Here is a 12,548-nt window from a genome sequence, read left to right as displayed (position 1 = left end):
AGATACCAAAAATGAATTTTGACAAAAAAATTGTAAAACTAAAGTCACTTCTTACTGTTTGGAAGAGGAGGAGCTTGACTCCAATTGGGAAAATCAATGTTATTAAATCTTTATTGATCTCGCAACTTAACTATCTATTTATAACCCTACCAAACCCACCAGAAAAATATTTAGCTACAATAAATTCTTTATTACTCGATTTTTTGTGGAATGGTAAATGCCATAAGATCAAATCAGATGTTATGATTCAAAATTATGCAGATGGTGGACTTAAGATGATTGACTTGTATGCTTTCATCCATTCATTAAAGTTAGGATGGGTTAGAAGATTATTTTCGTCTTCAGGCAAATGGTATCTGATCCTCAAGTCAACTCTAGATTTAAATAAGATATATAATTGTGGGAAAGATTATGTAAAATTGTGTATATCCAGATGTCGTAATCAATTTTGGAAAGATGTCTTTAAAGCATGGGATAAATTAAATTATTCTGAAGATATGAGGCTAAATAGACAAGAGTGTATCCTCAAAACACCTCTCTGGTACAACAATGATATTAAAATTGATAATAAATTTGTTTTTTACCCCAATTGGTTTAGGTCAGGTATTTTAATTTTAAATGATTTGATGAAAAATTCTGACAATTTTACTCTTCTTTCTTTTGACGAATTTATACAAAAATTTGGAATAGATACTAATTTTTTACAATACCATGGACTAATATTGTCAATAAAGCGCTATTTAAGAAATCTCGAAATAAAACCAGAGAAACTTTCATACCCTTTTATACCACAATTATTAGAAATTTTCTTTAAAAGCAAAAAGGGTGTGAAAGACTTCTATAGGTTTATCATAACTCCATCAACAACTCCAACAGGTACTAGAAAATGGAATTTGAGCTTTAACTTTGATACAGAAATGTGGTTAAAAATATATACTCTTCCATTTAAGGTAACAAAAAATTCCAAATTGATATGGTTTCAAGTCAGAATTATTCATCATATATTAGTTACTAATACCTTCCTTCATAAGATAGGAATAAATCCTAGTCCAATGTGTACTTTATGTAATACAGAAAGGGAGACAATTATACATTGCCTATGGGAATGCAAAGAGGTGCAAACTCTGCTTCAAAATTTTGAAACTTTATTAGATTTATTGTTTATTCCTTTTGCATATAATAAAGATTCATTTCTTTTTGGAATAGTTTTACAAAATTGTAGCTCTGTTGACAATGAAATTTTGATAATTATGAAACATTACATTTATAAAACCAGATGTCTTAGCAACTCTTTAAATATCAATGCTCTTATTAATGTAATTAAGGATAATTTTTTAGTTCAAAAATATATGTTTTTTAGTCAAAGTGACCATATTAAAAGGCAATTTGAAATAGGCTGGAGGAAATGGAAACCTTTATTGGACCTTTAAGTATATACCTTTACCCTAGTCTTTCACTTAGTATTTTACTACTGCTAACTTACCTTAATATTCTTTTTATCTTTGGTTAGGGTTAACCGGTTTATATAGCCGATCAGCACGATTCTTCAGAGCAATTTATTTATTTTTTTTATTTAATATAATATATTTAAACTATAATATAGTGTATGTGTAACGGTACCTCCTCACTCTTCTTTCTTCTTCCTTCTTATCTTTCTTCTTTAGTATGTCTGTCTGTCTGTCTGTCCGTCTTGTCTGTCTGTCTGTCTGTCTGTCTATATGTATGTGAGTGTGTGTGTGTGTATGTGTGTGTGAGAGAGAGAGAGAGAGAGAGAGTGAGAGCATGCATACATGTATATGTGCGTTATGGTTTGCTATTAATGGTAAATGTATGTTTTTATGGATGTCTCATAACGTACAATTTGATGTTTATAAGTACCAGGTATTGTGAATGAGTGCATATGCAAGTGTTTGTGTGTTAGTGTCCATTTATATATACTGTGTAAAATGTTCGAAAATAAAAAATTAAAAAAAAAAAAAATTATGCAATGAAAGATTCGACTAAAATAATTTTATAATTATTCTATCAAACTTAAGCAATAATTTATGCCATAAAATATTGGCTGATAGAGGCATGTGAAATATCGATTTTTTTCTTGCTGGAAACTTACTAAACGTTGTTGATAATGAAAGTGTAGTACTTAATTTCAATATATAATATGTCATGTATTATTTTTAATATTGACTTCACAAAGTACAATTAAAATTTTCAAATTATAATTACTCTGGGCCAATTTTATCCCTTCGTGACTCTACTCCTTCACTTTGGTGTTTTGATATTGTAAAAAAGAGAGTTATATTAATAGGTTTCAATTTACTAGTGTGAAGCTGAGATAATTGCCCATTTTAGAGTAAAATTTGGCTCATGAAACTGAGGTCTGAATTATTTCATTGTTGAGTATTTTTATTTTATCTATATGCTTGAAGAAAGAAATAATTTTACCGTGAGTCCACTGGCACTGGTAGATTGATGGTATGGTAGCAATGAACACAACAAAAATATTTGCATGTTTCTGTGCAGTCTACCGTCGTCCGATGTTGGTCCAGTAGTTTAGTTTTGTTCTGCTTTATTATCCAATCAGCTGTCAGGCGTAAACAAGTAAGACCATTCGGTAGCTGTTTCACATTTTGTGCTCCCCACTAAAATAGCCATAATTCCAGAAGTTGTATTGTTAGTTTGGGATAATAAATTAATGCTCAGATGATAGTTGCAAGGTTCGAATCAGGATTACTTTTGACAGCATTGTCCCATAGCACAGGCGACGTGTTATCATTAGTGTGAAAGGCGATAGTAATCTAATTTTATGAAGCATGTGATGTTCTCGTACGAATGTTGATATGCTGCTACATTTGTATTTCCTTATTTCGTATTTTGCACTGCTAAACATAGTCTTTTCGTAGCGCCAGATCGAAATAAGGTAAACATAAAATTGGAATTAACGAAAATTATTCAATCAATAATTATCGAGGAGAATTATTGCAACTCACTTTTTATTGTGTTTTGTCCCAATAGTCATCGTTATTACGACCGTACGAAAAGACGATAACCTTCGTGTTTTCATTCAGCGCAACGAAAAGAATATATTCATCGTTATTTTCCCGAGCGCGATAAGATAATTTTGTTATTTCGTTTTTGCAGAAAATTTACAGTTTTATCAGGTTTGTGGCCATCTGGAACGCCATTCTGAATATTTCACAATGTTCATTGATGTGAGCGTAACACCCAAATGGAATCTATTATAAAGATCTTCTCTCTTTTTATCGTCAACTTATGATGTTTTTTTTTATCAAAATATATTCCCTTGACCTCATCCAGGATCAGGGTATCGGACATCAGCACTACCACCTTTAAAGAGTAAAATATACTTATCCGCCATATAAAATGGAATGAATATCTTTATGGTTTAATCTAAATGTGCATTGTTTGATGGATTATTCTAAATGTGCATTGTTTGATGGATTATTCTAAATGTTCATTATTTGATGGCTTATTCTAAATGTTCATTGTTTGATGGTTTATTCTAAATGTTAATTGTTTAATGGTTTGTTCTAAATGTGCATTGTTTAATGGTTTAATGTTCTAAATATACATTGTTTAATGGTTTATCCTAAATGTGCATTGTTTGATGGTTTATTCTGAATATGCATTGTTTGATAATGTATTCTAAATGTCCATAGCTTGATGGTTTATATTCAATGTTCATCGTTTGATGGTGTTTACTAAATGTTCATTGCTTGATGGTTTATATTCAATGTTCATCGTTTGATGGTGTTTACTAAATGTTCATTGCTTGATGGTTTATATTCAATGTTCATTGTTTGATGGTGTTTACTAAATGTTCATTGCTTGATGGTTTATATTCAATGTTCATCGTTTGATGGTATATTCTAAATATTCATTGCTTGATGGTTTATTCTAAATGTGCATTGTTTGATGGTTTATTCTAAATGTGTATTGTTTGATAGTTGATTCTAAATGTGCAATGTTTGATGGTTTATTCGAAATGTGCATTGTTTGATGGTTTATTCGAAATGTGCATGGTTTGATATTGAAAACCCTTAAAGCAAAAGTAAGAACATACAATTTCCCATTTGTCATCAGATTAATTAATGTTTCGAAAAATCAAATTGTTGATTTACTAATAAACAGTTATCAGATTAAAAAGTCGATTGAAACAACATTTTGCTGATTTTACATAAAGTTTGTTTGTTTGTTTGTTAGAATTTACGGCCAATCGACAGCTAATGTCATTAAGGGCCAAACTACAAGTTAGGCATTAATATTCGGATATACATGTAATCAATGACTTTCAAAAAAATCAGGATAATATAAAGACAAGTAAGAACTAAAACTCAAATTGTAAATGTTGATTTAATAAAAAAAAGAAGTTGCGTGGGATAAAATAATCTAGGCTAAAACACATTAGGAAACTCATGCACAATGGTGATGAAACGAAGAAATGTTGAGTTGATAAGATGAGAAAATGTTCATATTTTGTTAAAAATGCCGATCTCTTTGAGATAGTTGAAAATACGATTATGTTTCACGACATGGAACACGTTTATCAATCAATCAATCAAACTAATTAGTTAATGAAATTGTCAAACGCATTATATTGCAGAAAAGAACATAAAAAATACATACATGCACATATATCACTATAGCAAACAACTTATTAGTCTCAAAAATGATAAATTATCACAATCTATATATACTTATACAAGTTTGTAATTTATTCCAGAGTACCAGGAGTTTTATCAAAAAGCATTTTACCCATAGCCACTGAAATATGTAAACTATAGTGTCCACATGAGAAAATATATTGTGATATCTAATATACATACGACAGTGACTTTGGGTAAAATCACTTTAGTATTACTTAAGGAGTTTGCGTATCTAGTTCTGGCATTACATACCTGAATTGTTCATATTTATTCATAATATCCAAAACATTTATTATGCTATTATCTTTATTTAAAATAAAACATCATTAAAACTTAAATTCGTTTTCTACATAATTATTGCACAGCTTACATAACCGGTTATTGATAGGGATCACTATTCGGGAATGTTTTTCAATGTCCAAAAGCAAATAGCTGATTCTGAAGCTAAAGGATATTTCGTTAATGTTTTTCCCATTTCCAAATATTTTATTGACAAAAATGATAAAAGGTCAATAGGATAAGATTAAGTTTAAGTTACATTCATTTAATATAATCAATTGTAACACGTTTATAAGTTTTGTATAATTTGTTTCCATTTTCATTGCTTGTGTCATCCCATACTGACGGTTGCCATTTTGTTTCATTTTCATACAAAACAAATTAATACTTTTTTTTAAAATTTATTTCTGTCTTTATGCAGTTGTAGATTTGATATCATTTACTTTTTTCTCATCTGCTAATTTCAGAACATCATATGTCACAATAATGTACATTAACTATAACAAATCACACAACGCATTTACAAAGACACTGAAATTAAAATTATACGTAGAGGTCCAAGTAAACTAATATATAAAGATAGAAATAACGTATGATGATAATGAAATTAACTTAAGGTCCACCGGAAGGACTTACAGTGACAAAGCCAAAGTCACCTAATGAGGAGGTGATCTGTATTTAAGTCTGAATAAGTTATAATTGCAAAGTGAAGTTACATATGAACTATTTATGCGATATAACATGTTCTCGTTTTCTCTTTGCCGTGAGAATAAGACACGAATATCGTTGACACCTAGATATAAATTGCGAAACGCAGATAATAATTAAATATTCAGTTTTAATTTTTAAATATTTTCTATGTTAAATACAAAGACGGGAACGAACAATGAACATAATGGCTTCATTCATACATAACATAACATCTACATGCATACTTGTACATACCCTCTGATTAACACACAAACATGCATAAGAGCTTACTTGCTCTGTTGCTTAAATTCAGATATTCTCATGCACCCCCATTCATTTAGACATAAGACATTTAGAAGATTACTTTAATAAGAAAAGGATGCATAGGAGTCGAAAGGTTGGTATTATATGTATCTTAAAAGTTCGAATATTGCAATTCGAAGTGAATCTGCATTGGTTTATAATGTATATCGCCATAAGTCTATGAAATGAAGGTAAAATATAGTAAAAAATATACTCTAAAATAAGGACGGAACCAACAACCGTTGTATTGGTATGTTGTTTTCTAAAATAAGGAAATATTTTCAAGAAAAATATAAAAAAAACAAATAGGTACATATACATTAATTACAAAGCTACAAGTAATGCTATTTAAAATCACTATTAAAATATGCATGAATGCAAGCAATTGATTTGCATTTAGAAACGTACGATTAAATAGAGATTGAACAGTGTTTTGATTGCGTTAAAGGTGGTATGAACGCAATTGGATACAGACATATCCAATGTAGCGCGTTAGCATGCAGCCGAACCTGCACTGCGTTTGTATTTAAACGTCATTGCGATTACGCTAATTTGAACGCAACTCCCCTCCCGTTGACTATACAGGGGCATATGTAAATATATAGAAATAAAAGTACTTTGTTTGGATGGCACTCCGTAAAAATCTCATTCATATACATGTTTTCATTCTCGTTATCAACATGATGAGATTAGAAAAATCTTTTGTATAAGCGAGACATGTCATATGAAATTACTGTATTTGTAGATAACTACTCATAAATGACACTATAAAGAGCCTTGGTCAGAAACACGATCCAAACAATGACTCCACATATTTTCAAACTGTTGAGTCACAGTGTATTATCTCTCCGCCTTTAATAGAAATAAGACTGAAGAACATCGAAGTATATGTTATCGATAAAGTCAATAGTGTTTTCTCCCGTACTTTACAGGGACATCCCGTGATAACTAGGGAAAGATTAAGAAAATATCATGGTACTGTAAAGTGGACAGAGATATATTAACCCGAGTGAAAGATTTTGACATTTCAACCCTTAGTGAAAAAAAGATATAAATGTGAAATTTCTGCTGCGGTTACGCCTCTTGTATTAATGACTTCACGTATTGTCTAACACGTGTGAGCTGTGTTACATTCCCCTGTGTAGGATTGAGTTGTCTTCCTTACTTTACAGCGGTTGCTAGGGAAAAGATAACTCTGTCTTTTACCGAGGTAGGGAAAATGCAGCTCACACGCGCTAGACAGTGACGTCATCAATACATGCGGCGACCATTTTTACGCCAACAATGTTCATATCAACTCAATTTTCACCATTTCTCGTCAAAGTATGAGAGAATATATGACTCTGTCATATGTACATATGTAGGATAGAGCTATTCCACCCGAGGGTACAGAATTTTGGGTTAGAACCGAGGCTTGCCGAGGTTTCTGACCCAAATTCTGTATCCGAGGCTGGAATAGTTCTATCCTACATAATTTACATATGAAAGAGTTATCTTACATGGCCAGCTATGTGAGAAAAAAATTATCAAACATGGGCCTGTCAGGTGAACAGGGATATATCAAACCTCGTGAAAAATTATGGCCATAAACCCTCGGCAAGCCTCGGGTTAATAAGCCAAAATCTTTCACATGGGCTGAGGTACCTCTGTCCACCTAACAGGCCCATGTAAGATTCTAGTATTATTTCATCGGACAGAGATATATGCACTTCCGGTGAGAGCAAAATTTCTTTGTCTTGCCCAGGCCAAGACAGCCTTCATGCGTAAAACGCATTCGCATGATAAACTGAAAGTTGTAAAACGTCATATGCAAAAAAATAACCTATGCACTCCAATTGGGCAATCAATATCACATTCGATCTTGAGCTATTGCTTCACTTGCGTGATGAACTTTTACCTAATGATCACCGCAGTCGGAATTCCACTTACCTTCACATATTTTAGTTGATGCGTACCCGGTAAAAACTTGTTTACCTGATTATCATAAATATTAGTAAGCATCTCTATGACTGTGCATATTTCAAAATAACTTAGATTCTTGTTGGTCAAGAGTATCTGAAAATTCATCAATTAATAGAATCTGTCAAATTAGTAGCGTATACAATATATGTATATCTTGATATCAATAAGATAAGAATAATTATGTTGTAAGTGAACTCTACATATGTAGCACTGGAATTCAACTTTAAAAACACCTGGCTTTCCTTTGTCTTTCAATGTTTTATTCAAGTTTTTGTCTTTACTCGTGCTAATACGAACATGTTGTAATGGCACATTTGAACAATCATGAAATACTGATTCTGGGTCCAAAATCTATATAACGTTTTGAATGACTAGTAGTTTGGCGCGGATTTAGATTATGTAATACATATGATAAATGGAGAATATAATTTGCCCTCTCAAAGACTTAGCACTAAGCATGAAGACACTTGACTCTGACAACAATGTAGTGTAGGGCATATATCCCTCTAATTAAAGAAACAGTTCTGTAATGTATATATAGCTGCGCTCTTAGGCCAAAAAATAACATGTCTGTTTACGGTTATAACATTGAAAAAAATAGGTTCGGTAGGTCGGCATGATATTGGGGTTTTGTTTAGTGTTTTTCACTCAAAAATAATGGACGGAATCGGAATCTGAGATCGAAATCGTGACTTTTATTTTTTTCGTAGAAAAGTGGAAAAAAAATAAGGGTCGGGGATAAAAAAATTTGGGTCGGTCGGGTAACCCTAAACAGACATATTTTTGTTTGGCCTTATAAGACTTTAATTCATATTGAAATATCACTATCATTTTCCTGTCTGGGTTATATGATGGTTGGAGGGTAACTAGGATATCCAAACAATGCGATATCTAATCGGTATATGTTTTGTAACTTAGCAATTGTCGGCCACGTAATACCACTATATGCCTTGACCAGATATCGTCGTCTCTGTAAGTCACGTTCGGGACTTGATAGTGGTTTGTACTTTATTTGTGTAAGTATAGCAGATGTCATATTAGCAGCTTCCCGCTCGTGAAAGGAAAACTGTGAAAATTCATTTTCAGGAAAAACTAATTCAGAATGAACAATTCCTTGCACTTGAAACGTTTTCCACAATTTCGCTGAAAAAGCCATTTTATCTGGACAGTCATTTTTGTTATTGTTGTAATCAAAGATATACGAGGACACAAGGGAGAGAAGCGTGGACTGTTGGGATTTTATAGACTTTCGGATAACCTCTAATCTATCTATAGAAACAGTCTTGATTAGTTTCAGTATCTGGTCGGTGTCTTTAGTTAGTTTTTCCTGACTACTGATAAGATCGTATCGTACGTTACACACATCACAGAGCTGTGAAACGGGAACCATATGCTCGTTCATTTCTACCATGTTCGTAGCTAGATGTATCACATAATCCAAGAAATCCTGAAAGGTGTAGTCATAGCCACAATACGTTCCATTTCCTTCTTTGAATCCACGTTTCAGATGTATGGCAAGATCTCTTCCTAGTCGTCCCAGAAGAAAATATTTATCGATAAAAGCCGAGTATAGTCGAGAATAAGGATCACGTGTGACCATAACATGTGATGTGGATTCGATAATATCTTCAGTGATCAGTTGATCACGTATCTCGTCCAAGCCTTTGTGAATTTTATTCCTCCCTAACTGAAAAACTTTGGAGACATTTTTCTCACCAGACATGTTAATAGCTCTAAATAAAGCCCCAATGAGTGTACTTCCGGTTTTGGGTGCTTTGCATGCAAGAAGTCCCGCCTGTTCAGAGAAAAAGAAGACCGGGTGTCTGCTCTTTACTGTCCTTTTTTGCCAGTTAATATGTCGACACATACGGTTGACGTAGCGGGCTTTTTCTGTCATGTTGAGGTTGACTGGTGAATGATGTCCTAAAGAAGTCTGTAACAACCGCTCACCTATTAGGTCCATAGTAAGTGTAGGTCGTCTGTAAAATTTATTAAGATCTGAAAATAAATTAAAATATGTATTTCTAAAACAACAAAAATAAAGGTTACAAGGAAACAAGGATAATTTATGGCCTTGATACGCCTGTCAAATTTTGGGCAAATAGTCCATTCGATCACATAGAAAGATGTTTTATTAATGTTGTGGTCTATATATATAGGTGGTGCAGTGGAAATGACGGAATTTTTGGTTATTTTTTTATAAAAAAATCATTTATTTACATGTGTAACAACACTAACGGTACTAACATATGTTACTGTCCTACATTCAATGTTAAACCATATCTATGAAGAAATATACTTATATATATTATATAATTATATATATATAATTAAGTATATTTGAAATAATTTGTCATTTATCAAAAGTCAGAATGTTGCATGGACATCGTGTCTTTACTTCCAATATCTTACCACCCGAACAGAGAGTATGCGCAAACGAAAATACAGTTTCCGACGATAAGACAACTTGTTTTTAATTGATGAACAAATTTACCTGAATGTTGGTTCTGAATGAGCTCATGTTTATCCTGCAGTGTTATGGCTTCTTCTGAAATGAAGAAAAATACAATAATTAAAATTTAATGCAAGTTAGCATTCGTGTTTTTTTTAAATATTTTCTTACTTTAAATTATTTGCAGGCGACCCCTATATATTGGTCATCATTCGTAGCATGTTGGCAGATATTTTAAGTAACTTCTACTTCCTGTGTCAGCTTTAATTGAAACAAGTGCGAAAACATTTAAGTTCAAATACAATGCAAATAAGCGCAATTCTAATTTTTGTAAAATCAAATTCCATCCCAAACTTCATTTGGACATTGGATAAGGCAAGCGTAACTATACAAATATCGTACAAACATGTTTGAATGCTGATAACTAGTGATATTAAGGTCGATAACGTAATAACAAATGGATGTCAAAAACGACGGAAATCATTCAATCTAATAACAAGGTTTGGTCAACACTGTAAAACTACAAACCCAACGGTAATTACCGGGCTATGTAAGAAGGTAATTTTGCTTAGTGTATTTTGGAACAACCCAATTCATAAAGATAGTCAAAAACACAATTTTTCAAACATGAAACTGTAAAAAGAATTCAATTTTTTTCAGCAACGCACTCTTTCAGACATTGCAGATCCAATGCTCGGAATATTACGAAAAAATAAACTCTATACGCTTATCGCCTTGCCGCCAAAAACTCGTATCATATATTTTTTTAAAACAAGTTTATACCAGTAACTTGATAATTCCACGGCAACAAAACTAGATTTTTACCCTAATTATTAAAAATTTAAAAGATTGTGATCTTCAAAAACATTTGATTAAATAGTCGCACACTTAAATGGATTGTGAAGAATTCAAGAATAAGCTACATGTACAATCACAGGAAGAATACTAAATATTCTTAACTGACTGCGCAGAATTTACAACAGCAAAAAATGATTCTCTAGAACGAAGTTTTATTAGAGTTTGCCTGTAGCAAACTACCCGATGAAAAAATTAATATAAGATACAAACATTGTAACATATTTTGAAATTTCTTTTGTACAGTAAATCTCATCTTGGAGGAATATACAACTTAAACAAGTTAGTTCATCAAGCCTAATGGTTTGCAATAGATTACCAAAGAGAAAAAACATTTGAAAATGTTAGCCCACTTATAATGAAAATTGAACACTCGTTAAGTGATTTTGTCCATAACAACACAGTATCGTCGCGTGTGGTATTATTATAATGTAGTGATAATTATATTTTTATTTAGCATGGCTACTGAAACAATGTCTGAGAAAAATATGTATAACGACTGAAAAGCGTTTTTATTGTGTGTACGGTGATATGAATGTAATGTGGATACAGTCATACTTAATGTAGCGCTACATTAAATATGATTGTATCCACATTGCATTCATACTACCGTAAACACCATAAAAACGCTTTTCAACCCTTATATATTTTAATATTGCTCTTATTTTGGATAGAAAAACGAGTCTGTATTCATATCACTGTAAGTCGGGTCAGGTAACATAGCAACGACAAGCTTAGGTAGGCGGATGAATATTACCGTCAAAATGGCCCCTGGAAAACAACATGTATTCCTTGTCCGTTATGTCTAATTATATTTCCACGGCGATGCCAATTAACTTTTCCAACCGACAAATCCAGCTCGCCACGCCACGCACCACTTCACAGTAACAGTGTTATCAATTTGCGGAGAAATTGTCAGTAATATAACATTATATAGATATTTTACATGTATATTGATGAAACGCTGAGTTAGACCCAAGCCCCAAATAAAAACGCTGAACATAGGCTACCGAACGCAGTGAGGTTCGCCACGTCGCAAGTAGTTGTAATCGAACGTAAATAGTTGCGAGAATGTGTACTATATATGTAAAACGGTGACATACATGTAAGTTTCGAAACGATAGATTCCATGAAAGTACGCCCAAATACTAAACAGGCTTATTTTTTTGACATAAAGCCTAAGGAAACGTTTCTGTGAGTGTCAAAACCCACAGCATTGAAGGGTAGTTGGAAACCGCCAAAATTTCAAATCTATGTTTCTCTTCTTACTTTATACAGAGTTTTAATCCCAAAACTCCAGTTGACAGCGAAGTTATCGCATTTCAAGAATACCGCGGAAATCT

The 12,548-nt window shown here is 32.4% G+C and overlaps 1 protein-coding gene across 3 annotated transcripts in view; it reads right to left on the bottom strand.

The window, feature by feature from the left end:
- Positions 1 to 4,328: 4,328 nt before the first annotated feature.
- LOC138308883 (carbohydrate sulfotransferase 8-like) overlaps positions 4,329 to 12,548 on the bottom strand; it is a 40,307-nt gene continuing 32,087 nt past the window's right edge. For 2 of the 3 annotated variants that reach the window (XM_069249920.1, XM_069249918.1), the window contains exons 2-3: positions 10,393 to 10,446; positions 4,330 to 9,896 (exon numbers count right to left, since the gene is read on the bottom strand). In XM_069249920.1, coding sequence (XP_069106021.1) covers positions 8,743 to 9,861 — 1,119 coding nt within the window. In that variant the 5' untranslated portion in view covers positions 9,862 to 9,896; positions 10,393 to 10,446 and the 3' untranslated portion in view covers positions 4,330 to 8,742. Of the gene's footprint in view, positions 9,897 to 10,392; positions 10,447 to 12,548 lie in introns of all 3 variants that reach the window. The other variant, XM_069249919.1, reaches the window with a different exon arrangement.

The sequence above is a fragment of the Argopecten irradians genome, chromosome 15, assembly GCF_041381155.1.
Source record: "Argopecten irradians isolate NY chromosome 15, Ai_NY, whole genome shotgun sequence".
In the NCBI taxonomy this organism is placed as follows: domain Eukaryota; kingdom Metazoa; phylum Mollusca; class Bivalvia; order Pectinida; family Pectinidae; genus Argopecten; species Argopecten irradians.
Note: the sequence above shows the minus strand (reverse complement) of the source record. Positions and strands in the feature narration are given on the sequence as shown.